This window comes from Phyllopteryx taeniolatus, chromosome 6 (assembly GCF_024500385.1).
Source record: "Phyllopteryx taeniolatus isolate TA_2022b chromosome 6, UOR_Ptae_1.2, whole genome shotgun sequence".
Taxonomy (NCBI): Eukaryota; Metazoa; Chordata; class Actinopteri; order Syngnathiformes; family Syngnathidae; genus Phyllopteryx; species Phyllopteryx taeniolatus.
Genome location: NC_084507.1, coordinates 10773556 through 10801248, shown reverse-complemented (window position 1 = coordinate 10801248; position 27693 = coordinate 10773556). Strand labels below are relative to the sequence as shown.

General features: G+C 42.8%; 1 protein-coding gene across 2 annotated transcripts; it reads right to left on the bottom strand.

Moving 5' to 3' along the window:
* Nucleotides 1–79: 79 nt before the first annotated feature.
* Nucleotides 80–27686, bottom strand: atp8b2 (ATPase phospholipid transporting 8B2). Of its 2 annotated transcripts, none has more exons than XM_061777592.1 (29): nucleotides 27508–27686; nucleotides 27290–27423; nucleotides 21969–22027; nucleotides 21750–21863; nucleotides 21406–21504; nucleotides 21241–21302; nucleotides 20827–20899; nucleotides 20424–20494; nucleotides 20272–20351; nucleotides 20056–20214; nucleotides 18384–18472; nucleotides 18100–18296; nucleotides 15487–15607; nucleotides 14518–14605; nucleotides 14284–14318; nucleotides 14025–14184; nucleotides 13750–13938; nucleotides 11137–11252; nucleotides 10813–10965; nucleotides 9928–10039; nucleotides 9748–9868; nucleotides 9460–9652; nucleotides 8325–8508; nucleotides 6932–7155; nucleotides 6763–6846; nucleotides 3631–3876; nucleotides 3391–3529; nucleotides 3042–3172; nucleotides 80–1430 (listed from the first exon to the last, which is right to left on the bottom strand). In XM_061777592.1, the coding sequence occupies exons 1-29, from the start codon at nucleotides 27672–27674 to the stop codon at nucleotides 945–947; spliced, it is 4086 nt and encodes a 1361-aa protein (XP_061633576.1). In that variant the 5' UTR covers nucleotides 27675–27686; the 3' UTR covers nucleotides 80–944. The 2 variants fall into 2 exon arrangements, with proteins under 2 accessions (XP_061633576.1, XP_061633577.1); XM_061777593.1 differs by having other exon boundaries at nucleotides 9748–9853.
* Between the last annotated feature and the right edge of the window lie 7 nt (nucleotides 27687–27693).

The following is a 27693-nucleotide window of genomic DNA, read 5'->3' as shown; positions in this document are numbered from 1 at the left end:
ACAGAATTAGGCCAGCACTCATTTGTTCTTTGTCAAACTTTGCTTACATGAAACCATGTCCCCACTTGGGGCCACTTCCTGGAGATAAGCGCTGTTTAATAAATCTCTTTCCAAAACCTTCTGTCTTGTTCAAGACCATATATGTCACATCCTGCTTAATCAGTCACGTATAAATCGTTAGACCAGTCATATGGACACACAGCAATTGAGGCATGATAATGCCTCAATACATTTCACTGATAATGAATGACTGAATCACATTTCAGAGTGTATGTAGAGGCACTAGTGGACACACAAAAATAAGCTCCCATATCCATTAGTCTGTTTGAGTTTCTACTTGGCTTTCCATTGCAAGCCAGGGGGTCATGGAATTTACAACACGCTGCCTTAAGCACATCAATATGATGCAGTCAACTAAAAGAGAGTGATTAGCAGATCAGTGACATGAGGGTAACGTGTGATGTTCTCATTGAGAACTAATAAGCTGTATTTTTTTGGTTGGCAAATCAATTGTATGCACTCTTGACATATGCTGCTGCTTTCTTTTATGTTACAGCATTGGTGGGCCGTCTACTGGCCTAAACCCTGTCAGAAGCACTGACCTACTTTTACAGCCCTAAATTCTTATATTTGGTCCATAAAATTGTATTCATTTATTCCCAACAGTCTATTCTGTTCATTTTATAGGATTTCTTTTGGCTGTATATGTAAGTGGATGTTGGATTGTTTCCATCCTATCAGATTTCAGCCTCTTGCGTTTTTGTATAGTATTGAAGGTTTCTATAATTGTGACATGTTAGAGGTTGTATTAAGAGGTGGATAAGGTCGGGTACAAAATCTACAGCCTGCCACTGCTTTACGGTATCATAAACAATTAGAGGATGACTGAAGACACCACGCATTTCTATTTTCTGTTTGTTTGAGTCCTCTTTTGTCAGTTTTTTTTACACTCCGTTAGTGTGGTTTTCTTGGCAAGACGGTGAGCCTGCGCTGTTGGCTACTTCCTCCGAAGCTCCCATTGAAGTGATTGTCATTAGAATTATCTGTGAGTCTCGGACTGTTTCCTCCTCGATGGGTGCCTCCTGTGAACACCCCAGAACAGAAGACGAGTGCGAGAGCGCAGGGGTGCACTCTCCTGACGTACTGGGAGGAGTGTGAGCGTGCTTCTTCCTGCGCAGGGTGTCGATCCAGCTGGAGCTGTGCCTGGACGCGAAGCTGGCCAGAGCCAGAGACGACAGACGCATGTTCTTGCCAGAGGTGATCAGCTCCCCAAATCCCTCCTGGTGGGCGAAGGCATAGCCGGACCTCCGGGAACCGCCTCTTGCGCCCAGGCGGCCCTCGGAGCAGCTGCCCGCACTGCGCCAGGTGGATGCCACGCTACCACCAGCTGACCTAAGCTTCTTTTGACGCACCAGTTGAGTGTAGCGGACCTGGAGAGAGGAAACCAAAGCCAGAATTTGTTGGTACGAGTCACAATTTTATACCTGTCTAATAAGATAGGCAATTATCACTCAAATTATCTCAAATTTTAACAAGAAGTGTAAAAACTAACTTAGCGTAACGTGTAGCTGTCCATCAGCTCAATGAACAGGTGACATCGTTTTAGACAGGTGCTTTCCTTGACATTCAGTACTTATTTTTCCTTGCTTTGTGTCATGAAGCTCCTTTCGCCAAAGTCTCAGAGAGAACTACTTTCGGGCATAATTATATAGGATGTGACATCGTCTTAAAACAGGTTTGCTACAAAAGCTTCATTTACATCATATTTTACTTTTACTTTTTTCAGGGTGAAGCATGACATTCACTAGCAATAAAAAGACATTTTCTGTGTTAGTATATCTTTATACTAACACAGTATATACTGTGCTTAAACAGTCAAACAAGAGCGCAAGTGCACTAAATCAATGACTTCTGCGGGGCTCTGTCTTTACTGCAGTGTGCAGAGTTGTGCACACTGAATTAAAAATTGTTTTTGCACCATGTCCAAATCTGCTATCCAGTTAGTTTATCTTTATTGAATATCCTCAAAATTGCATTTTGCACAATCTTATTTGACTGCATTTCTAACGCACAATGCGTTTTCATTTCTAGTGTAATTCTTAACCCTGAAAAAAGAGAAAAAGTTGAACTGACAAAGTTGAACGTTATAATTACTTATTATTTATTATTATTTGTTTTTACAGTTTTTATACATTTCATTAAAATCATTTCAGTGAGAATTAGACGACCAAAATGATGTAATTTTCTTCTCTGGAAAATTGATCTAATTTTGACTTTGACAACACTAGAAATATTTCATCAACTTTGTATGCACTTTGACACTCGTCTTTATTCCCATCCCCTTTTTCCCTTCAGTTTTCCCATCTCAAGGAAGTTCCTGTTGCTGACCTTTCAATGGTTTTCTTAAAGTCAAAGAAGAATTTTTCCCATGCTATGTACCAATCGGGGATTTGAAAAATGTGACGTCTTTTCATTATCTAATATCATAGGCAATTCTTGCTAAAATTATCTCAAATTATCACAAGATGTGTAAAGAGTAAGTTTAAAGGTGACATTTTTTTCCTACAAATTAAAACAATTCCAATGTGTCAAAATTATATTTCTGTGACATGCTTTCACCAAAATGACTATGAAGTACACAACACTTTACACAGCATATTTCTTGTTGTGCCAAAATTAGCCTGTTTCGACGGGGCGGCGAAGTCTCATGCACTTGAGCCTGCTTTGCATAACAACTGGTGAGAAACAAAAAACTGATCCAAAAAAAGAGGAAGTTCTTCGCATCAAGCTGATGATGAAGACACTAAAAAGACCTCAACGCAATAGGCTACGTTAAAATCCTATTCCGTCATTAGAGTGCACTGAGTGTATCAATATTTGCTGCCTTTTTACAATGCGTGAGGTCAATCACAATATTCATTCACCCATTAAAACAAATGTACGAGCTCTGAAATGTTCTGCAGTTAATCATTGGTCAGGAGCAATTCAGAAATAAATGCATGAAGACACATTACTGAGATGAGTGCTCTTGTTTTTCTTACCGTGTCAGAGAGCTGAGGTTTGAGGTCCAACTTGAGGAAGCGGAATGCCAAAACTGGAACTATACAGATTGCCGTTGCCAGTGCAATAGTCAACCACACAACTGGTTGTAATAGTGTGCTCTGAGCACTTGCTGCACTCAAAACATACAAACAAGCAATTTTTAGGCCTCAAACGGTAATAATGTATTGGAGAAAACACACTTTGCATTTCGGAGTTCCCCATGGCTCTTTCCTAAGTCCTCTTTTAAAAAAAAATAGAAGCCTAAACAGCTGGCTTTTATAATGACACATTTTTTGGTTATGTTTTGATTCTAGGATGTTCATGGGGGAAACAGCGCCATGGACTGACCTACAAAATGGAAGTGGTTGGGGAAGCTCCTGAAGAGTGTCTGACTGTGTACAACAAACATGATGGTGAAGTAGCAGCCCAACGAGCCCCAAACAAACACGTGGTTAAAGATGGTCCAGAAGCTTGTGTCCAGTGAGATCTACACAATCCAAAACATAGAAAAACGATAAGCACACTGATGATTAGATATACCCAAGAGGCAGCTGCATGGAAAGTTCACGCCATTCTAGTCTGGCTTACCTGTACACTCACTACAATGACCAAAGCAGTTGCCGTAGTGACAGCAAAGGTCTGGTAGTCGGCAAGAGGCTCTCCGCTGCTCTGCGAGGCGTTGGCCAGGACAGCATAGGGGACAAAAAACAGCACCACTGATGTGTATATGCCCTGGGCAATGCAGATGAAGAACTCTCTCTTGTTGAAGAGCAGGTTGAGTTGGCCAGGCTCATACAGTTTTGGATTCTCCAGACTCCTTTGATCAGGCACATCCTAAAATGCAAGGTGGCAACAAAAGCTAGTAAGGTACTGTATTGAATCCTCTTTTGTGCTATAGCATCCTAATTCACTATTGGCGGAAGCTTGTGGCATTTTGTAGCTGGGACTCCAGTGGGAACTTATCCGACTGAATCTACCCATTAAATACCACCCCTGTCATGTTACAATTATAGAAATCATCAATACTATACAAAAACACAATATAACGGTATGCAACTGTGTCATCAACTTCATCTAAAGCAGTTCAGAATCAATATTTATCTAATAACAATGAGTATGATAATGAGATAATAAGAAAACACAAACATTTATATAAAATACATCATACTCAAAAGAGATGGTGGTTCTTAAACATATTAATGTGTCCAGATCACTGCAGACATAATTTGCTTCTCGAACTTGGCTGTAACAAGTTTGGCTCTGAACAACCAATCAGAGGACAGACAAATCCTGACATTATTGTGGGCTAGTGAGCTGTCCCTGGTAGGCAAATCTAAACACTAATTGGTTAAAGAAACTGTCCCATTGCTAATATAGTTTGTTAAATCGGCCAGCGCTACTGATTCTAAAGGCCCTGGACAGATCGAATTGACATGGGAGCACATAGAGGCACAAATCTGATTGGACAAAAAATTTAACTGAAAAGCAGTGCAGTCGAGAGAAAAACTACAAAAAGAAGAGAATAGACAATTGGGAATACATTAATACGATCTCATTGAACAAATATTAGAATTTAGGTTGTAAATGTAGGGCAGTGCTTCTGATAGTTTGGGCCAGCAGAGAAGGCCTTGCTTACACGTGTAGAAGCTCAATCTTCTTTTCCGTTTGGCTTATCCCTTTAGGGGTCGCCACAGCGTGTCATCCTTTTCCATGAGAGCCTATCTCCTGCATCCTCCTCTCGAACACCAACTGCCAACATGTCTTCCCTCACGACATCCATCAACCTTCTCTTTGGTCTTCCTCTCGCTCTCTTGCCTGGCAGCTCCATCCTCCTCATCCTGCTACCAATATACTCACTATTTCTCCTCTGGACGTGTCCAAAACATCAAAGTCTGCTCTCTCTAACTTTGTCTCCAAAACATCGAACCTTGGCCGTCCCTCTGATGAGCTCATTTCTAATTTTATCCAACCCGGTCACTCCGAGAGCGAACCTCAACATCTTCATTTCCGCCACCTCCAGCTCTGCTTCCTGTTGTCTCTTCAGTGTCACTGTCTCTAATCCGTACATCATGGCTGGCCTCACCACTGTTTTCTAAACTTTGCCCTTCATCCGACCAGAGACTCTTCTGTCACCTAGCACACCTGACACCTTCCTCCACCTGTTCCAACCTGCTTCGACCCATTTCTTCACTTCCTGACCACACTCACCATTGCTCTGGACGGTTGACCCCAAGTATTTAAAGTCCTCCACCCTTGCTATTTCTTCTCCCTGTAGCCTCACTCTTCCCCCACCACCCCTCTCATTCATGCACATATATATCTTACTTTGGCTAATCTTCATTCCTCTGCTTTCCAGTGCATGCCTGCACCTTTCTCACTGTTCCTCCACCTGCTCCCTGCTTTCACTGCAGATCACAATGTCATCTGCAAACATCATGGTCCATGGGGATTCCAGTCTAACCTCATCTGTCAGCCTATCCATCACCACTGCAAACAGGAAGGGGCTCAGGGCTGATCCCTGATGCAGTCCCACCTCCACCTTATATTCGTCTGTCACACCTACAGCACACCTCACCACTGTTCTGCTGCCCTCATACATGTCCTGTATTATTCTAACATATTTCTCTGCCACTCCAGACTTCCACATGCAGTACCACAGTTCCTCTCTGGATACTCTGTCATAGGCTTTCTCTAGATCTACAAAGACACAATGTAGCTCCTTCAGACCTTCTCTGTAGTTTTCCATAAACATCCTCAAGGCAAATAATGTATCTGTGGTACTCTTTCTATGCATGAAACCATACTGTTGCTCGCAAATACTCACTTCTGTCCTGAGTCTAGCGTCCACTACTCTTTCCCATAACTTTATTGTGTGGCTCATCAACTTTATTCCTCTATAGTTCCCACAGCTCTGCACATCACCCTTGTTCTTAAAAATGGGCACCAGCACAGTTTTCCTCTATTCCTCAGCCATCTTGTCACGTGCTAGAATTCTATTGAACAATCTGGTCAAAAACTCCACAGCCACCTCTCCTAGATGCTTCCATACCTCCACAGGAATGTCCTCAGGACTGACTGCCTTTCCATTTTTCATCCTCTTTAATGCCTTTCTCACTTCCCCATTACTAATCATTGCCACTTCCTGGTCCACCACACTTGCCTCTTCTACTCTCCCTTCTCTCTCATTTTCCTCATTCATCAACTCCTCAAAGTATTCTTTCCATCTATCTAGCACACTACTGGCACCAGTCAACATATTCCCAGCTTTATCCTTAACCACCCTAACCTGCTGCACATCCTTCACATCTCTATCCCTCTGTCTGGCCAACCCGTATAGATCCTTTTCTCCTTCTTTAGTGTCCAACCTGGCATACATGTCATGATATGCCTCTATATGTTTGGCCTTTGCCACCTCTACCTTTGCCCTATGTCGCATCTCAATGTATTCCTTTTGCCTCTCCTCGGTCCTCTCAGTGTCCCACTTCTTCTTAGCTAACCTTTCTCCGGTGGCAGACATTGTTAACCCGTGCCATGACCGATCCGGTATGGAATTCTTTGGATGAACGCTCATATTTGTTTGGCAAAGTTTTAAGCCGGATGCCCTTCCTGACGCAACCCTCTGCATTTATCCGGGCTTGGGACCAGCCTACAGTTTGCACTGGCTTGTGCCCCACATAGGGCTGCGTTGTGTAGAAGCTCAATACCTAATGTTAATAATACCTGGTCAAATATGCCCATTGCAAGCACAGGCAGAGACGTGTAAACAATGTTGTAGAGTGTGATGAAGAACTGATCATACACCGTCTACAAGAAAGAGAGAGAGATACATGATGGTCATTTTGCTTCCATGATTCAAGACTTGTCCGCACCATAATCTTTCCTCCCTGACCTGGGCAGAGAAGCCACAGAAGAAGCCGAACCAGAAGTGCACCATAGTGAAGGCAAAGTTCTTGTAGAAGAAGTAACACAGGAAGCGGCACATGCGTAGGTAGGACCATCGGCCGTGCACCAGCAGGAGCCGCTGCAGGAAGCGGAACTGGGAGAAGGAGTAGTCACTGGCCAACACAGCCTGGATACCCTCCTGGCCCGAGATACCGACACCAATATGAGCACCTGCAGGAGGAGACTTTGGATTAGTATACTTTTCATGCTGTGTATGTGGATCTTCTGTTTAATGGTTAACGGTTAATGTTTACATTCCAACATGAAAATAAGCGTCATTTCTTAAGGTAGGGAACTCAATATCCAGGCAGTCCTGTTAAGAAGACCCAAACCATGACCCTCAACTGTACCCATTTTAAAAACAACTACACTATACCTACCACTACCTGAACCCATATCATAATCCTAACACCCTGCCCTAACCAACTGCTCTATTCATAACTCTATGCAACATTTCCTGAACACATACCCTGGCCTAACCCTCAAATCCAACCCTACTTTAACCCAAACACTAACCCGACCCGACATCCTACATCTATTCCTTACCCCTAAACTAACTTACAAGGTGTGTCAGAAAAGTTCCATGACTGGTGTCACAAAAGATTTAAAACCAAACTACAAACCACAAGTTTTCTCTTTCACTGTGGACCACGCGATCCGACAATTCCTAGCAGAGCAGAACATCGCTGTGTTGGAGGAACCTCCCTACTCACCCAACTAACCTAACCCTGCATGTGATTTTTTTCCCCTTCTTTCCCAAGCACAAAGGGGTCATCAAGGGGACCCGTTTTGAATATAGGGGCAACATCAAGATGGCTTGAGACAACGGAGTTGCGGAGGATACTGGAAAATCCTGTCAGGAGTGCATGAAGGCGTGGCAGAGAAGGCATAGGAAAGTGCAATAGACTCCAAGATGAAAAGTTTTAGTTTGGATTTGGAATATATGTTTTGTGATTGTAGTCCTGAAACGTTTATGACACACCTTACATGTACGTGTTTACAAAAAACACAGGGTGATGCAACACTTACAAAACACAGTCTGTTGCAGGAACACATAGAAAAACAGTACATTGGGTTACCTGGTTATCTCAACATAGCTTAAGCATGGATTATTTGCTTGTCAGAGGGGCTTTAAGGTGGTTAAAGAAACGAGTTCCCAAAGCGATGATGACATAGTATGCACTGAAACATGCATTGCCACACAGCCTGCCTTTCTTTTCGTAACATTGAGGTCGAAAAACACCTCTAAGCATGTGGTTGCCGAAAGATGGACAGATGCAGCTCAACTTCTCTTTTCCTCCTTACTCGCTGCTACTGTTGCCATTCTTCCTCCAACTTACTCTTGATCATGCTCACGTCATTCGCTCCATCCCCGATGGCCAGGGTTACGGCCCGCTTGTGTTTCTTCACCAGCTCCACCACCTGAGCCTTTTGCAGCGGCGTAACTCGGCAGCAAATCATCGCTTTGCATGCGCACGCCGTTGTGACAAACTCCTTTTCCATGTCTGCTTCCAGTGCGTGGGCCTTTTGGACAACAGAAGAGAACGCTGACTTGTTTGATTGAGACTCTGTAGACCAGTGGCTCTCAAACTGTAAATCGGTATGTTGTAGCATGTATATGGAGTTTGGCGAGACAAATAAAACAAAGATAATACAGTGGTGCCTTGACTTATGAGTTCTATGCATTCTGTAGTCATGCTCCTTAACTCAAAACATGTGTCTCTTTCCCCATAGAAATGTATGAAAATGCCATTAATTCATTCCAGCCCCCACCCTCCCAAATGTTTTTCACGAGAAAAATAGCACTCTACAGTATTCCACTTTATAACAGCATACAGTAATAACATACTTAAATAGAATGTAAAGGATTAAACACTTTCTGCATCATGATAACTCAATGGGCTTAATGTTGCTCGATCTGGCGCTCTTGCCTGGGCCATCAGGGGACAGAATAATACATACAGACATGCTACACGTAGGTTTGATGATGAAACAGAAGACCATCGCAAATGAGCTGCAATAATATTTATTTCACACAGGATTAAGAATATATGCCTGTGAGTATTATTATATGATCTGTCTTCATGTGTTGCGCTCACTTACTATCACCGCCCCTGGCATAAAAGTGATGTATTGTCATATAAATCTGACATCCCATCATTTAAAAAAAAAAAATTTAAGAACAAAAGGTGTATTATTACAGGAATAAAGTCTTATTTTTTCAAGAACAAATGGCGTTTTTTCTTTCACTTTATTGTTAAAATGTGACTTTCTTCCCATATTGAAATTTGACCTGAATTACTATTTACTACTACGACTTCATCTTGGAAAAAGTCAACGTTATTCTTGTAAGATTGTGACATTTTATCCCGACAAAATGTCTTCCTGTAATACAAGAGCGACATTTTTGATTGTTTTGTATTGAATTGCAAGAGCGTGTGCAACAGCACCTAATGTTTTTGTTTAAATTCCTACCAAGCTGTGGCCGTTGATGACGAGGGCAAAGTCCCCAGAGATGTTGTCCATAAGGTTGGAAGAAAAAGGGAATGGTGGCAGTTTTCCTCCTCTTCTGAATATCTTCAAGCAAGCTGCTGCACATCCCTCGACCACCTCTTTTTTTTCACTGTCCTTTGTTTGTGAATGCGCAATCATCCGTTCCCTTGCTCTCCTGTAGAGGAAGAAACCTCTGTCTGTCGGTGCCACAAAAAGTCTCAAATCTAATTTCATCTGATGAACTCCATCCGTCCATCCATCAAGTCTGACCTGAGTTCCTGCTTCACTCTCTGGACACTGCATCCGCTGATGATGAAAACCTCGGTCATATCATCTGTCAGCATCTTACACGAGTAGCCAATATTGACAGCCGTCTCTGTGCGAGATAAAACTGAGGAACTTGAGCAGATCCTGGAACTGCCTTGTCAGAAATCATCATTTGTGTCTCACCTTGCTTGTCTCCTGTAAGTACCCACGTCTTGATGTTGGCCAGGGAGAGGAGAGCGATGGTCTCTGGGACACCTTCTTGCAGCTTGTCCTCTATTGCTGTGGCACCCAGCAACTAGACAGAGTGAATGGTAACTGGGCCTCAAAAGATTGACTAACATCAAAGTAATAAAAAAAACAAAAAAAGAAGTTAAATCAGGAAAACTGCACATTTTGCTTTCAATTCAAAAGGCTTCGTCAGTTTTCGGAGTGGAGTGCTACTAACTGTACGTCTCTGAATTTTAGGTGTGGTCGTCAAAGTCCATTCAGCTATCCATCCATCCATCCACTCACTACCCCGAAACTGAAGTCTATGCCCAATTGCGGAAGGCAGACTGGCCCCTGGACTGGTCGTCAGTCAGTTGCAGTTCACACACACCATTCACACTCATTGCCACACCTATGGTCTGAATCGGAATAGATCCATAACTGGCTGCATAGAAGTCAGCTGTGTGAACCACACTACCAGAAACAAAGACGAAACTGTGTCTGGTTGCTGGAGAGACGCCAGTTGACTTGATGAGCAATGCTGAAGCCCCCTTGAGCAAGGCAGTGAACTCACCCTTGGGCAAAAAGCGGACGACACCCTAGACTGGACACCGAAGAACTTTTCAGTGGGGAACTGAGTAAGAAGTGATCCCATGCTGCATGAAATTCGGCTAAGTGAACCACTACACTATCAATGATACTTGCTAATGAAGGTGATCAGTATCTTTCTTGCTCAAGCAAACTGGGAATAAAAGTCAAAACAATCCAGTTGAGGGAAAATCACCCTAAAGTAGTACTAAAACTTCAAATTTAAAATCAGACAGGGACAAAATGTGTAATCCAGTGTACACGCATACTGACCATCATGTCTTGTTCGATCTGCTCATAGGCAGCCGACAGCAGGTCTTCTTCTTTCTCAGCATGGCGGTGGCTTTCAGACCACGTCTCCCATTGCTCCTCTGACAGGTCCCTGTAGGCCAGAGCCAGTGTCCGCAGTCCATCTGCGGCGTACTCCTGGAACCCCAAAAAATGAGCAAAATCTGAACACATTGGCATGTAAAATTGTCTTCTAATGATATGTTTGCATGAGCTGGTCTTGCCACATGACAGTAGATGGCAGAACAGGTCCACGCAGGATCCCACCCACAAAGAGGGAGTTGACTGAACCTGTGGTTGGTGACTCACATTGAGGTGGTCTGAGGTGATATTGATCAGGTCCTGCTTACAGGGGCAGAGCCTCTCCAACAACACAGTGTCAGCACCTTTGCAGTACAGACGGATCCCGCCCTCGGGGTTACGGACTGACAAACAAACAACAGGACAAAAACACAGAGGATCGTCAAGCTTCAAGAATAATTCCACATAAAGTCGGTCTGACGACTCACAACCATTTTTACTGTACAGTATATTTTACTACATAAATGTGCAAATGAATGCTGTTTTTCCATTTACTTTCTACATACTAAGTTGATGCCATTTAGAATGTTAATACTGTGACAAGCTTGTGCTGATACATTGACATTTGCAACAGCAACATGGGAATTTCCCCATTCTTGGTGTCAAGGATTATCTGATCCCGTCTGATTGTTTCACCTCATCTCATTTTACTTTACCTGATCTCATTTCATTTTATGTTGGCATATGTCAATTTACCCATCTTTATCTAATCTTATTTTACTCTCATCTCATCTCATCTCACTTTACCTCACTTTGTCTCATCTAACATCACCCTATTTTATCTTACTTCAATTTACCTCTCCACATCTCATCTTCATCTCGTTATTTTATAATACATCACCCTCTGTCATTTTCCTTTCCTCTACCTCCTCTTACTTCATCTTATCTGATCTGATTCCATCTCAATCAACCTAATCTTATCTCATTTAATTTAATCTTTTATAATTTTATTTCATCTCACTTCACCTTATCCCATCTCACCTCAACTTTCATCTCATTTTATTTCATTTTATCTTATCTCGCCCTGCCAGCCAAGGCAGCCAGTGCAGGGCGGATTATTTTATCTCCACTCACTTCACCTTATCTTGTCGTAAATCATCCATCCATCCATTTTCTGAGCCACTTCTCCTCACTAGGGTCGCGGGCGTGTTGGATCCTCACAGTCACACCTACGGGCAATTTAGAGTGTCCAATTAATGCATGTTTTTGGGATGTGGGAGGAAACGGGAGTGCCCGGAGAAAACCCACGCAGGCACGGGGAGAACATGCAAACTCTACACAGGCGGGGCCGGGGATTGAACCCCGGTCCTCAGAACTGTGAGGCTGACGCTCTAACCAGTTGGCCACCGTGCCGCCTGTCGTAAATCAGTTTTTGTTTTAAATCTCATCTTGCATTACCTTACTGAACCTAATCTCACGTTGCCTTATAACTTCGCATCATCATCATAATCTCATTTCACCTGACCTGAATGTATTTTACGTTATCTTATCTTATGTTACATTACATGTTAACACATTTTTCCTTTCTCTTTTTCACTCATTTCAAAACCTCATCACATCTCAGTTCATCCCATCTTATTTCACTCTATCTGATCTCCTCTCATCTTATTTCACCTTGTCTCATGTCATTTTACCACATCACATTATTACACCTTACTTTACCTTATCCTATCTCACTTCAGTTACTGTAACCGCATTTAATATTGCCTTATATCATCTAACCTCACTTTATCACAATTTATCTTATTTGATTTCATTTCACTTGATGTCATTTTATTTTACCTTCTCTCATCCCACTTTAACGCATCCGATCTGATTCACCTTACTTTATCTTATCTGGTCTTATGTCACCTTAGCTAATCTTCACCTTATCTTATACAGTATCATCTCATTTTACATCACCGTATCTCATCTTACCTCCCCTTATGTCATTTTACTTTACCTTATCTCACTTAACCTAATCTTTTCACATTCAATCGTATCCAATTTCACTCCACTTTATCCCATCTTGCCTCCCTTTGTGCCATTTCATCTTATTTTACTTTATCTCACCTCCTCTCACTTATTCTTAACTCATCTCTTTTATCATATCTCATCTTACATCATTATCTCATCTCACATAATATTATTTCAGATGATCAAATTTAATCTAATCTTATTTCACATCATCGCCCCACATTTTACTCACAGTAACCTCACCTCATATCGCCTTAGATTATCTAACCTTGTTATCTCATCTCATGTTAATTCACATTATCTAATCTCATCTAATCCTATTTGACATTATTTAGAATATTTCTCAATTTCTAAAACACAAAACCCCATTGTTTCATCCAAATGCTTAGCGTCCTGAACCCACTTATTGAATTGGTCACCCTTTTGGTAGAACCTTTAAGCGCTTATCACCGTGTTAGACACAATTTGTGAACATATCTTCACCCACTAAAACACATTATGCACTTGTGTTGCACAATGGTAACCGTAAGTAGCAAAGGTGGCAAAGCTCTAAACTGAACTCATGGTACAAATGATAGCATGACACATAACAAGCATGTATTGTAAAACGCACATACAACTACTACTACATGACTAAAAGGGAACAACAAACAACTGCGTTAACAATACACATGTAATTTCTAACACTACTCTCCAAACTAGTGCTAGGCATTCTTGGAAGTGTCACTTCCACTCTTGCTGTAGCATTGGGGAAGTGGATACTGGGCATCCCAGCATGCCTAGCGGCATTTGTAAATTGTTGTAGCTGATTTAGCATTAATGGTAGTTGTTGTGTTCCATCCATCCATCCATCTATCCATCCATCCATCCGTCCGGGTAGCACACCAATGACAGACATCCTCTTGCGTGTGTTGTTAAAGTCCAGGATGGCAAGTAGCGTGTAGGTGACAGGCCGCCCCATCTCGGTGGTGGTGATGGTTCCCGGCGTTCGAGAGCGAAACACGAATCCAAAATTTCGTGCAGCTGTCACCAAAGCCCTCTCATCTGGAGACTGAGCTTTGTACACAAGCTCTCCTAGACGCACACATACAAAGGGTAGAATATCATGGATGGGATCACATACATATGACAGCTACATGGCCTTTCCTCCTCTTCCTCACCCTCATTCTTCTCCTCACTCATGACGGTGTGGCAGAGAGAGAGCAGGCGGAAAAACTCTTCAGCGTGGGGATCTCCCACTTTGACCGACTCCAGTAGTGTGTCGTCATAGAAACAGAAGTCTGGGTCTGCCAGGGGATTGAAAGGAGTGAAGTCCAGCCTCTGGAAGAGAAACATTATCCCTGTGTCAGGTGCCTTTTTAGGGCACTGTAGATTTTGTTATTTTTTTCTTTGTGTGTGGGGGGGAGGGGGAATACAGACCTTTGGCTGTGCCCCCAGTGGATCTGCTACCTCCCCTAAAAGTGACCCAAATGTAGTTAAACACAGAGATATAATGTGTATTATATTACGGTATACATTATATTTGTTGATTTGAAGTCAAGGAATATTTGGCGTATATTGTAAAAAGTATGTGTGCGTGCGAACGTGGAACATGTGTGTGAGTGAGTGAGTGAGTGGGTGGGTGAGTGCGTGTGCATGCATGTATGGACTCACCGTAACTGTGTCCATTGATGGAGCACTTGTTGAAACTCATGATGTTCTGAGTGAGGGTTCCAGTCTTGTCACTGAAGATGTACTCAACCTGAATAAAACAATTTCTGGTTAAAAACAGCGAAAATCTTGCCGATTTAGCAGGTCAAACACCAATGCGATTAAAGGAAATGTCTCATTTTGTCTCCTATAGGTGAAGTATCCCGATGATGAAAATTATATTTAATTAATCTTTTTAAGTGGGAGACCTTGCACAACTGGTGGCTGACTAAATACTTTTTTGCCCCTCTGGTAGCAAGGTCAGTTTAATCTGATCTACTACAATTCCTCTTCTAGATGGTAAGATAATGCCTATATATCCTCAATCTCTTTTACTGAGGTATCCATTTTATAAATTTAGGGACCTTGCGATATTACAGGGAAAAAGGAGGAAAGGAATATAGCTCTTATTTGAAAAAAAAAAAAGAATTATTTTTATTTTTTTTTTTTTAAATCAGACCCACCTACGATTGGAGCATGGATCCAATCTATGGGACAATTTATGGCAGTCTCTTAAATTCTCAAAATTAAATTGGATAAATATGATAACATATGGAAACCGTTCATCCAATTTTGGACGTCTTTTAAAAATATGTAAACCTACTTATATTTAAATACGTGTTAACTGTTTTTTATACAAGGTATCTAAAATAAATTTGGCTATTTGTATATTGTAAAAACTGTATGTCTATAGATCTGAATATGTACTGAATGTATAAGTATTTATAATGTTTATATTTTTTTGGGGTCAAACTTTAATCTGTTGGGAAATAGGAGTGTTTTGTTTTGAGCTGGGATGGGCGGCATTGGCGTTTCACTGTAATAATATAAAGCGAATGTGCAAGAAAAAACAATCGATATATTGTTCAAAAAGTAAATGTTAAACATTGAGTCCCCCTACACTGTTGTCTCTAATTTGCTGTAGAGGCCCACCTGGCCCAGCTCCTCACTGAGCGTGGTGGTCCGGGCCTCGGCTGCTGTGTTGCACTGTGAGCAGAACATTCGCTGGTCCCAGTTGATGAAGTAGCTGTGGCCCAGTCTGATCACCTCCACACTGTTGCACACACATAAACATATCAAATGGTGACCTCTTTGGTGGAAAAGTCGGATTCCTCCCTTGTAGTTTTACATTACTATTACTTTAGTCTCATAACATTGCCACTCTATTCTCATGAAACTGTAACTTATGTTGGTAATTTGTGCAAAGGTTTGGTGATTTTTCATGTCTTGTAATATTACAAAAATGTACAAAAAGGCTAAGGGCTGGTGCTAAAAAGCTCACTCGACCGCTGCGACATCATTAAAACATCAGCGCTCGGAGTTGTGTGCATGTATTCCCCACATTACACACACACACACACACACATACTATATGGGAAAGTTAACTGTTTATAAACCATAAGCACAGCGGTGCACATTATCATTATTCAGGCAGTAGTTGACTTCAGCGAACGCATGTTCGGCGTCATTTGATTGACAGGTGAAGGTCTGGCATCACAGTCCAGCAGCTTGACGGCAGTCCTTATTTTGTATTTGAGTCAATATTTAACCAGGTAAAGGTTTATTGGGAGATAAAATCACTCTTTCAAAAGCCACGAGGCCATAGAAATTATACAGGCAGCAGAAATTACCCAGTACATAACACGACAACATTCATACAACAAATAAAAACAAAAATTCAAAAATAATAGTGATATTAAAATGTATGGCATCTGATTTAAAAACAGTCACAAGGCCCAAATGCTTTCGAGTGGATACATGGTGTTTTTCTTTTTTTTTTAATTCATTCAAATTTGGCAGGCTTTAAGAAATTTTTTGGCTCTCTTTAGTGGGTTAATAACTCTATACTTACAGTATGTGCCAAATGTTTAATATTTGTTTAAGTACAGTTTTTGCAAAGAGAGCCTGAGTCTGATTTATTTATATTGTTTATTTTTATTCTATCCATCCATCCATTTTCTGTACCGCTTTATCCTCACAAGGGTCGCGGGCGTGCTGGAGCCAATCCCAGCCACCCCCGGGCGAGAGGCGGGGCACACCCCAAACTGGTCACCAGCCAATCGCAGGGCACATATAAACAAACAAGCATTCATGCACACATTCACACCTATAGGCAATTTAGAGTCTTCAATTAACCTACCGCGCATGTTTTGGGGATGTGGGAGGAAACCGGAGAGCCCGGAGAAAACCCACACAGGGACGGGGAGAACATGCAAACTCTACACAGGCGAGGCCGGGATTCGAACCCCCGGTCCTCAGAACTGCGAGGCAGATGTGCCAACAAGTCGTCACCGTGCCGCCATTTGTCTTCTATTTATTGATATTGTTTAAAGTTATTCACATGGCAATGCCAATGTTCAATGTTTTTTACAATTGAAAGTTAATTATTCTCAAAAAGGATACCACGGTGGGCGACTGGTTAGCACGTGTGCCTCACAGTTCTGAGGACCCGAGTTCAAATCCGGCCTCACCTGTGCGGAGTTTGCATGTTCTCCTCGTCGCTGCGTGGGCTTTCTCCGGGTTCTTCGGTTTCCTCCCACATCCCAAAAACATCCATGGTAGGTTAACCGAAGACTTTAAATTGCCCGTAGGTGTGAACGTGAGTGCAAATGGTTGTTTGTTTATATGTGCCCTGCGACTGGTTGACGACCAATTCAGGGCATCCTGGGACTCAACTAGTCTCAAGTGTAAAACGATCTATGCAATATTGCAACTACGTTTTCCCCGACTTCTATTCTCATAAAACTATGACTTAATTATACTAACTTGTACTTTTTTGATGATACTAAGACATTATTTAGTAAAACTTTGAATTTATTTTTGCAAAATGATGATGTAGTTCTTGCAATTTATAACTATGACTTCATTCTCGTGAAATTACAACTCACAAAACGAAGGCTTTTTACAGTATCTCGTAAAATTACAAATTTATCTGCTAGTAAGAGAACTTTATTGTCAACGATTGTGAGTTAGTTCTCGTAATATTGTGATTTTATTTCCATAAAATTGCAACTTTATCGTATAATACCGTGACTTGATTTCTTTTATTATGACGAGGCTCACAAAATGCCAACTTTTCCTTTGTAGTATTTCAACTTTATTCTCACAAAAACAACTTCTTTTGAAATCTTGCCTTTTTCTTGTAACACTATGACTTTACTCCTGTTAAATTACAGCTTTATTCTCGTAAAAATTCAACAACTTAATTATTGCAAAATTGCAAACTTTTTCTTGTAATATTAATATGAACGTTATTCATGTAAAATTACACCTTTATTCTCGCAAAATAAGAACTTTTTCATGCAATATTACACTTTTATTCTCAGAAAAGTAACTCCATTCTCTTGTACTATTTTCTTGTAGTACTACAACTTGTAAAATTCTAATTTTATTCTTACAAAATTGGGACTTATTTCTTGTAGTAGTATTACTTTTTTTCTTCTGATATTACAACATAATAACTTGGCTCTCACAAAATCAAGATAAAATTAAAGTATGACAATGTTAATTTCTTTCCCTTTATCTTACATGTAGGCCTGTCCTCACCTGACATACAGCGAGATGGGCACCACTGTATTAAGGATGATCACATAGGACCAAAAGGCAAGGAGGGCAGAGAAGAGGAAGCCGTCCACCGGAGGATCCCAAGGTAGGTAACTCTGAAACAGCGATCCCACCTCTCGCTCCCACGCGGCGTTGCCCACAGCCAAAATGACACCCATACACACCAGGAAACCAAAGATCTGACATGGAGAAAGACAAGTGCCTTGAGGTATGACACTAAATCCGCTGATATCGTGGGCGGACATGAAAATGAGAAGGTGTCCTACCCAGAGGACCAACGTGTTCATCAGATGGTCGATGCTGGTGCGCTTGAACTTGGTGCGACCGCTGTTCTGCATTAGCTTGGTGTCTGGGCCTAGAAAAAACACATGATATCATACAAGCCTGTTCTTGCTCGAAACTAGTAGAGCTTTGTACAAAAAGTAGCTCTGTAATTAGTGGAATATGTTTTTTTTTAATCAGGAGCTAATATATTGACCACTGTACTATTTACTTAGGGAACCTGCTTGTCAGTTACTTAGTTCGATAAGATGGTTAGTTATTAGGTTAGCTAGTTAGCTTGTCGTTTAGTATGATTGTGTGAAAACTACCTACCTGATTTTATTTATTTTACATTTAACCTAATGAAATAAAAGTTGGGATTAGAACTAAACACATTGCTCTGCCCACACCACCAAAAGCTAAAGAAACACATTTTAAAACGTCAAATAAAGTTGAGAGAATAAAGGTTTTAATGAACGAAGTTGGAGAAATAATTGAAATTAAGCTATTTTTCAACTATTTCGGATTGTCATAAATCATCAATATTCCAACTTTGTTCATTAAAACTTGTGCAACTTGGTCACTTGGTCTGTCGGCATTACTCTTTTTAGGGTGCTTTTTTGTTTTACTCAAGGTATACACTGGTCATTCTCAATGCTGAAGATCTCCCAAAAGCTGTTTACATGTTCATTGGACGTCACTATGTACTCACCAAAAATCCTTGAAACAAGCATTTAATTTGATTCAACATTGAGTTGGAGCCTGATGAGCTAAAACCTAGATTGCAAACTCAGAAAAACAAAACAAAACAAAAAAACAGCTTGCAATTTAAATATGAATGTAATCTGGATATTATAGTGTAATCATCCTTTTCACAGGACTCATAAACTAAAAAAAAAAAAAAAATCATCATAAAAAGATTTTTCAAGAGAAAAAGGGTCCCTTCAAAAGAAATACGTGTATGTGTACACCTGTTTATAAGAATGGCAAAAAGCTGTTTTTTGTGTTGAATGTTTGGAATTCAGCTGTTATATTGTGTTGAGCTATTCACATGGCACTAGTTGAAGTTGTTTTTTTGAAAACAGCTGAAAGCTGGACATTTTTACAAACCACATTTGTAACATGGGTTTAATTATTTTGATTACAAGTAAATGTTTTTCATTTCATGTTTACACCTTCTGCCTTGCTCAGAGGTATCCCAGATGACCTGACGCATACTTTCACTTTGTCTTGCCAGATTTAAAAGGAGTTCTATCCTGACAGGTGGATCCCACAGGATAGAACTCCAGTTAAGAATTGGCGTCACACTTTCTGGGAAACCTCTAATTTTCTTTCTTTCTTATTCGTACAGTGTACTTGCAAATTCAAAGAAGAAAAACAATTGCAAACTCTTGGTCATTTGAACTCGTGCTTTAAGTGGATGTTATGTAAGAAGTCAGCCTAATGAAGAAAGATGTTTAATTAGATCCACTAAATAGTTTATTCAGTATCTACCCATTGCGTCCAGTTAAGGTTTAATGTCAACACAACTAAAGGTCTTGAGTTATTCCATGTACAAAACGTAAGTCAGTTAAGGCAACAAGTTTCATGCGGTTGTCGGGCTAAGAGTGAGATTCCGTGTCCCACAAAATATAGATACATCACAAGTGCATCACATACGCAGAGATGCATTTCTACCTGCAAAAATGACCAAGCCGTAGCAGGCCTCAGTGTTGCGGAGGACACAGCCTCGGAGGAGCATGTTCTGGTTGCTCAAAGGGTGTTTCTTGTGCCTCCAGTACAGAGTCCCGCTGAAACGATCCAGCTTGTTGTTGGGGGGCTCGCAGACCACCTCACCTTCACACATAGAGATGAATACAATAATTGTTGAGAGAGGAGCACAAACAAACTCACCATTAAACTGAGCCAAGTTGTCGGGGTCCCCGAGGTCCGTCGTCACCGAAACAGACTGGCGCACCTTCATGTTGGTTTCTCTGTAGGACATTGAACAGGTCACAAAGTCATTTACGGGCAATTGAGGAACAAGGCGCAGCGCGGTCACTGACCCGTCCAGCTCGGCTGTCTCGATGTAACAGAGACCGTGAGGTTCACTGCTGGACAACAGCAGCAAGTCAGCCTGGATATACAAGGAGGCAGAGAACAGCACAGAAACACAACAATACATCAAACAAGGACCACTTCATGAGGTACATTTACACAGTTAGGAGATCCAATACAAAAGCTGCACCAAGAATTCTACCGGTACAAAAAAATCATACTGTTCAGTTTTGATTTGACACTGTCATCGAAGTATCTATTTAAAAACATAGTTTATTATTATGGCCGCAGATTGCAGTGGTGTACGAATGCAATGCATCAGTAGTGAGAATGGTTTCTAATATTTTGGCCCTTTCATGCTGCAAAAAAGTAGCCAAAGTTTGGATCAGATGAGATTGTGCAATTACTTACTGCCACAAACTGATTGTTCTCCAATTTGATGATGTCACCCACTCGGACGTTCATCCACTTTTCATTTTGAAGCCTGAAAGGGCAAAATAGGAAGATACAAAATGGTGGATTCCAAGTCTTAGCAATATCCCTTTTGGATATATGAATCTAAATATATGTCTACACACCCCTGTTCAAATGCCAAGGTTTTGTGAAACGAAAAAATGGGACCAAGATCAATCATTTCAAACCTGTTTTTTTTTCCCCCCCAATTATTGTGCTTAAAACCTGTACAACTCAATGGATAAAAAATACATCTTTTCAAGTGGGGGCATTAAATTGAACAACTGAGATAATGAAATGTGTCTGCTGTGTTCACTATTAGGTTATGCATGTAAAAATGTATTCATGACCCCAAAAGGGTCTTGAACTTACGAGCCACGCATGAGCACCTGAGACTGACGGTTGTTCACTTGGTTGTCACTCTTGTGGCGAAACTGCAGGAGACGAACAAATACACTTTTCACATTTAACAACGATAGTCTTTCTAAATTGATTTCACTCTGACATAACGCAAGACCGAGTCCCGTGTCTGCTCACAAAGTCGTCCGTGGCGTCCTTCACGGCGGTGATGCTCAGCACCAGCGCTAAAGGCACGATGGTGGTGAACCAGGACAGGGAGGAGATCTGAGGGATCAACTAGATCATCGAGAGAATATAACCTCCGTGTTAGACTGAATGTGGCAATACAGGCCGTCAAACTACGTACTGAGCATTTCAGTAGCGTGTGTGAGTGTTTCATTTGTGTGTGTGTGTGTGAGAGAGAGAGAGAGAGTATTTCAGTAGTGTGAGAGCGTTAGAAAAAAACCCCGGCAGTTTCTGCAATCAGCAGCAGGCAGATTACGTTTAGTGTAAGTGTGGCAGCCTTCTTGGTCGCCGCTCACCTGCAGTATGAGCAGGAAAAGGAAGTAGGTGTTGGCCACTTCCTGAAACTGCTCGAACAGATTGATGGGCAGAAAGGTGAGGACGTTGTACTTGGATGTGGTGATGCAGTTACTCTTGTTGTGTTTGAAGCAGCACAAGGAAAGGACACACATATCAAATACTGCGTCCCCCAGCAAAATGTCATATTGCAGAGGAAGAGAAAGAGCGAGAGAACTTACCGCATACTGGAAATTTTCGTTGGAGTCTCTGTCATTGGCCCTGACCCTTCGCTCCTCCTCTGCGGGAACACAAGGGACGCATTATGTGATGCAAACACAAAAACATCATGAAATACATTAAAAAAAACAACAACCTCAAACTCATCTACTTATTCACTTCCATGTGTCCATTTTCTATAGCTCATGTCTTTATTGGGGCCATGGGTGAGCTGGACATTATACCAGTTGTGGACACCCTGGACTGGTCACCAGTCAATCGCAGGGCACAAACAGACAAACTATTCACATTCAAACCTATGGACAATTTAGAGTATTCAATAAACCTAACATACTGTATATGTTTTGGAGCTGTGGGAGGAAGCTAGTACCTGCAAAACAACAGCAACAACAAGCAAGCACGGGGAAAACATGCACACTACACAGAGGAAGCCCACAGCCAAGAATTGAACCCTGAACATGAGAACTGTGAGCAAGACATGCTAACCACAAGTTCACTATTTTTGATGCTACTTGTTCTGTTCAGGGTGGCGGCACGATTTGGAGCCCATCCCAGCTGCATGAAAGTCAGCTATGTGAGCCCCTACAGTACTAACGAACGGGTGTGCACTCTGGGGCAACTGAGACGCTAATGTGACAAATGATATCAAGATTTCACTCAGGACAAAGAACCAGTACAAATGTCCAGCTTCTTATCAAGGAAAATTAGTAGGGTTTCATACAAAAAGTGAAGTGATACTCATGTTGCTGAGATACTACTAAACTCTTGTTGCTTATGGCCGCTCCCTTAAATATTGATGAGAGTGCTTTTTAACTGAAATGACTCCGCAGAGCGCTGCAAAGATGTAAGCAGAGTACCTGTGTTGCACTGAGGATAGGATAGAACTTTCAGCAAAGATTTGACTGATGACGACATGAGAAGCAACGAGGAGGTCACAGGAAGAGATGGCCCCGACTAAAGGGATTAACACGTCATTATCACATGTGCACACATTAATAAACGTGCTGCAGTTTCCGGTCTGCATTTGCCCCACACTTGCAGGCACTGGTAGTTTCAAGTAAACCAGTACAGGCCTCCTGCTATCTGGTGTCAGAACCTCTGTCCTCCGCTGTTCTTCCTCAGAATGCTGAACAGTCACCTAAATGCATCGAGCAAACTGCCCATTAAGGGTTTAATACTGTACGTCGAACAGCAGCAAAGGCATTAGGAGCCCCGACGCTGACTGAGATGTGAGAAGAAACGCTTACAAATCCATAAAGCTCCATTACGGACAAACCTGCAAGGCTCACTCTGAGACAGAAGAGTATCGATTCAAGATGAAACACCTAATATCGATAATGTCATGAAGAATGACAAATTTGGAGTCTAATTTCTGTCGAGGGGCATTTCTATTTTTATTTTTTTATAGGAAAATTAATTTAGTGGTGCACTAAGCTACAAAACAATGCCAAAGTAGGAGGCGAACGATGCAGGAAAAGCAAGCCAGAAAGGCAAACGCTAAGGAAACAACTCAAAAACCAGCACCATAAGCTCATTTATCACTTGTGTTACATTTTCAGTTGATTTCATTAGTGCGGACTAACTTTTTGGTTCCCTCAAAATTGTAGAATTCTATTATTCTCTGCAGACTGGTGCATTTTGGACAGTTTTACTTAGGGGTGTACTCACGTTTGTTACTTATAGCAGCTGTACAAAGCAAAATTCCTCTGTGTTGTCCCATGATGAGTAAACACAGTGAATCCCTGTGTATTTGTCATTCATAAATTCACCTATTCACAAATAGTTTGAGGGGAACCTAGCAGCTGTTATTTACGGTGGCCTGGAAGTGCAAAACAATATAACAAACTGTGAAACCCTTTTACATTTCAGAAAACAAATGAACAAAAACTGAAGCACTTTTACATTTCAGAAAACACATCAACAAAAACCGAAACACTTTTACAACAGATGAAACTGGAAGGACACGCCCTGCTCCAATATTACTGGCTTCAGGACACCCGTCGTTGAACTAAGATTGGTTGTTGTATTTCTGTTGAACACGCTCTACTGCAAACAGACGGTAAAAGTTTAGTAAAAAACGTATTAATTGTGGCGGCATTTATAAATGACAACCCTAAAACCTGTCGAATACTGTGCAATGTGGTCGAACCTGACTGAATCGAACCATCGCATAAAAATAAGAGTTGCCGACGCACCCCCGCACATCGAGCGATTTTATTTATGGACGCCCTGAACAGCGAGCCTGTAGAGGCGTTTTGATGCTGTATATACAATATATTGTACTTCATCACATTTCTTAAACCATAAAAAGATACATTAAGGGTTAAGGAAGAAGCAGGTTGTTAAAGAGAGGATGCTGGCGAGAATTAAAGGCAAAGTGTGGATATTTGCAAGGAAGCTGCCGGCTCCATTCATTTTGAACGTACATTCTGGTCACAAACTTCGCTTTTTCATGCACAGGCACATTAAACATTATGAATATAGGTTCGTATTGATTTAAAACAACATTTGATGCTTTGAATACTATTTACAGTATATGGCTTGAGCCGAAGCAACGCGGCGGCACGGCTCGCCAAGCCACAAATGTATTTTCAACGTAGGGCAAAGCTTCTGTGCATTTTGACTGAACGTAAACTGGGACGTGAAGATGGCGTGCAACGGAGATTATAATTTTTAATCGCGTCAAAATTAGTGGCTGACCGATCGGCCGCTCGAGGAAACAGTTGCCAAACCGCACACTGCGCCATAGTTCAGTCGGGTTCGGCGGCGGTGCTCGGTGTGCGCCAGCCTTAACCACCATAATGCTAACCTTAACTCATTCTAAACTGCCTTAACCCCAACCCTAGTCCTAAATATAACCATAACAAACGTCTTTGTTTTTTAAAATTATATTTGGGATGGACATCTCGTTACATCTGTGTAGACTACCCTTCCCGCGATGCAGGAGCCAATCATGTTCAAGTGGGGTGGGTCTTGCTGAGAAAGGGCATGGGATTTCAAAAAATGTCTGTGAAATGGGACGTTTCCCTTTCCGGGTTGTCCATCCATTTCTACTGCTTATCCAAGGTCGGGTCGCGGGGGCAGTAGCTTTAGAAGGGACGCCCAGACTTCCCTCTCCCCAGCCACTTCATCCAGCTCTTCTGGGGGGGATACCGAGGCGTTCCCAGGCCAGCCGAAGGATGCAGTCGCTCCAGCATGTCCTGGGTCGTCGCCGGGGTCTCCTCCCGGTGAGACGTGCCCGGAACACCTCACCAGGGAGGTGTCCGGGATGCATCCGAATCAGATGCCCCAGCCACCTCATCTGGCTCCTCTCGATGTGGAGGAGCAGCGGCTCTACTCTGAGATCCTCCCGGATGACCGAGCTTCTCACCCTATCTCTAAGGGAGAGCCCGGACACCCTGCGGAGGAAACTCGTTTCGGCCGCTTGTATCCGGGATCTTGATATTTCGGTCACGACCCACAGCTCGTGAAAACGAGAGCTACGCCTTTTGGCTTAGCTCCTTCTTCACCACAACGGATGAACTCCTCCTCCTGAATCTGAGATTCGACTTCCCGACGGGCCCTCCTCTCCAGCACCCCTAAATAGACCTTACCAGGGAGGCTGGGGAGTGTGATCCCCTGTAGTTGGAACACATCTTCCGGTCCCCCTTCTTAAGGGGAACCACCACCCCAGTCTGCCAATCCAGAGGCACTGTCCCCCATGTCCAGGCGATTTTGCCGAGGCGTGTTAACCAGGACAGCCCTACTACATCCAGAGCCTTGAGGAACTCTGGGCGAATCTCATCTACCCCCGGGGCCTTGCCACTGAGGAGCTTTTTAACCACCTCGGTGACCTCAACCCCAGAGATAGGAGAGCCCGCCTCAGGCAACCCAGACTCTGCTCCCTCATGGGAAAGCGTGTCGGTGGTGATCAGTTGACAGCTCCGCCCCTCTCTTCACCCATGTGTCCAAGACATGCGGCCGCAAGTCCGATGACACGACCACAAAGTCGATCATCGAACTACGACCTAGGGTGTCCTGGTGCCAAGTGCACATGTGGACACCCTTATGCTTGAAAATGGTGTTCGTTATGGACAATCCGTGATGAGCACTGCAATAACAGAACACCGCTCGGGTTCTGATCGCGGGGGCCGTTCCTCCCAATCACGCCCTTCCATGTCTCACTATCATTGCCCACGTGAGCATTGAAGACCCCCAGCAGAACATGGAGTCCCCACCGGGAGCGCTCGCCAGCACCCCCTCCAAGGACTCCAAAAAGGGTGGGGACTCTGAACTGCTGTTTGGTGCATAGGCACAAACAACAGTCAGGACCCGTCCCCCCACCCGAAGGCAGAGGGAGGCTACCCACTCATCCACTGGGGTGAACCCCAACGTACAGGTGCCGAGCCGGGGAGCAATAAGTATACCCACTCCTGCTCGGCGCCTCTCACCGTAGGCAACTCCAGAGTGGAAGAGAGTCCAACCCCTCTCGAGAGGACTGGTACCAGAGCCCAAGCTGTGCGTGGAGGCGAGTCCGACTATATCTAGTCGGGACTTCTCGACCTGACACACCAGCTCGGGCTCCTTCCCTGCCAGAGAGGTGACATTCCACGTCCCTAGAGCCAGCTTCTGTAGCCGGGGATCGGATTGCCAAGGTCCCCGCCTTCAGCCACCGCCCAGCTCGCACTGCGCCCGACCCCTATGGCCCCTCCCACAGGTGGTGAGCCTATGGGAAGGGGGACACACGTTACCCTTTCGGGCTGTGCCCTGCCGCGCGCCATGGGAGCAGGCCCGGCCACCAAGCGCTCGCCTTCGAGCACCACCTCCAGGCCTGGCTCCAGAGGGGGGCCCTGGTGACACGCGTCTGGGCAAGGGAAACCTGAGTCCATTTTTTGTCGTCATCATAAGGTGTCTTTGAGCCGTGCTTTGTCTGGTCCCTCACCTAGGACCTGTTTGCCATGGGTGACCCTGCCAGGGGCATAAAGCCCCAGACAACTTAGCTCCTAGGATAATTGGGACACACACTTTCCGGGTTGTCTCAATTGTAATTTGTTTCATCCTTTGTAAAAGTATTTCTGCTTTTGTTCATGTGTTTTCTGAAATCCAAGCGTTTCTACTTTTGTTCATTTGTTTTCTGAAATGTAAAGGTATTTCACAACTTTGCACTTCAGGCCACTGTAGTGATTTGCTGAAAAATTCACCCATTTTTGTCAGGAAAGTATCTTGAAGTGAGTTGAGGAGTTTCATTTAGAGATAACTAATGCTTTGCCGCCATCTTGTAGCATCTATAGACGATTAGAAATAATTTTGCATTTTGGACATTTTCACTGAGGGGTTTACTCACTTTTGTTGTCAGTGGTTAAGAAATCCACGTCTGTGTGTTGACACGCACATGCACTGACTTCCATCACTGGCTTCATTTGTTGCACACTAGCTTTTTGGTCCCCATTCTGTAAGTGTGCTACAAAAATGCATGTTCTACACACACACATAAGGCTGTAAAGCGATGCAGATGACACAGTGACAAAGTTGATGGTCCCGAGGTCAAAGGAAGGTGCACACCGGTGTGATGTGATCAAGCTGACGAATGAGGATGATGATGATGATGAGGCAGCGATGTCACAGCCAAGCGAGCCTGGCGCCCTCAAATTGATCAGCGTCTCAGTCAGCAGTGGCAAGTGGAAAATGGCAAGGACACGGACATTAGCACATGCAGCTGTACGCATCATATAGAAAGTGGGCCAAATG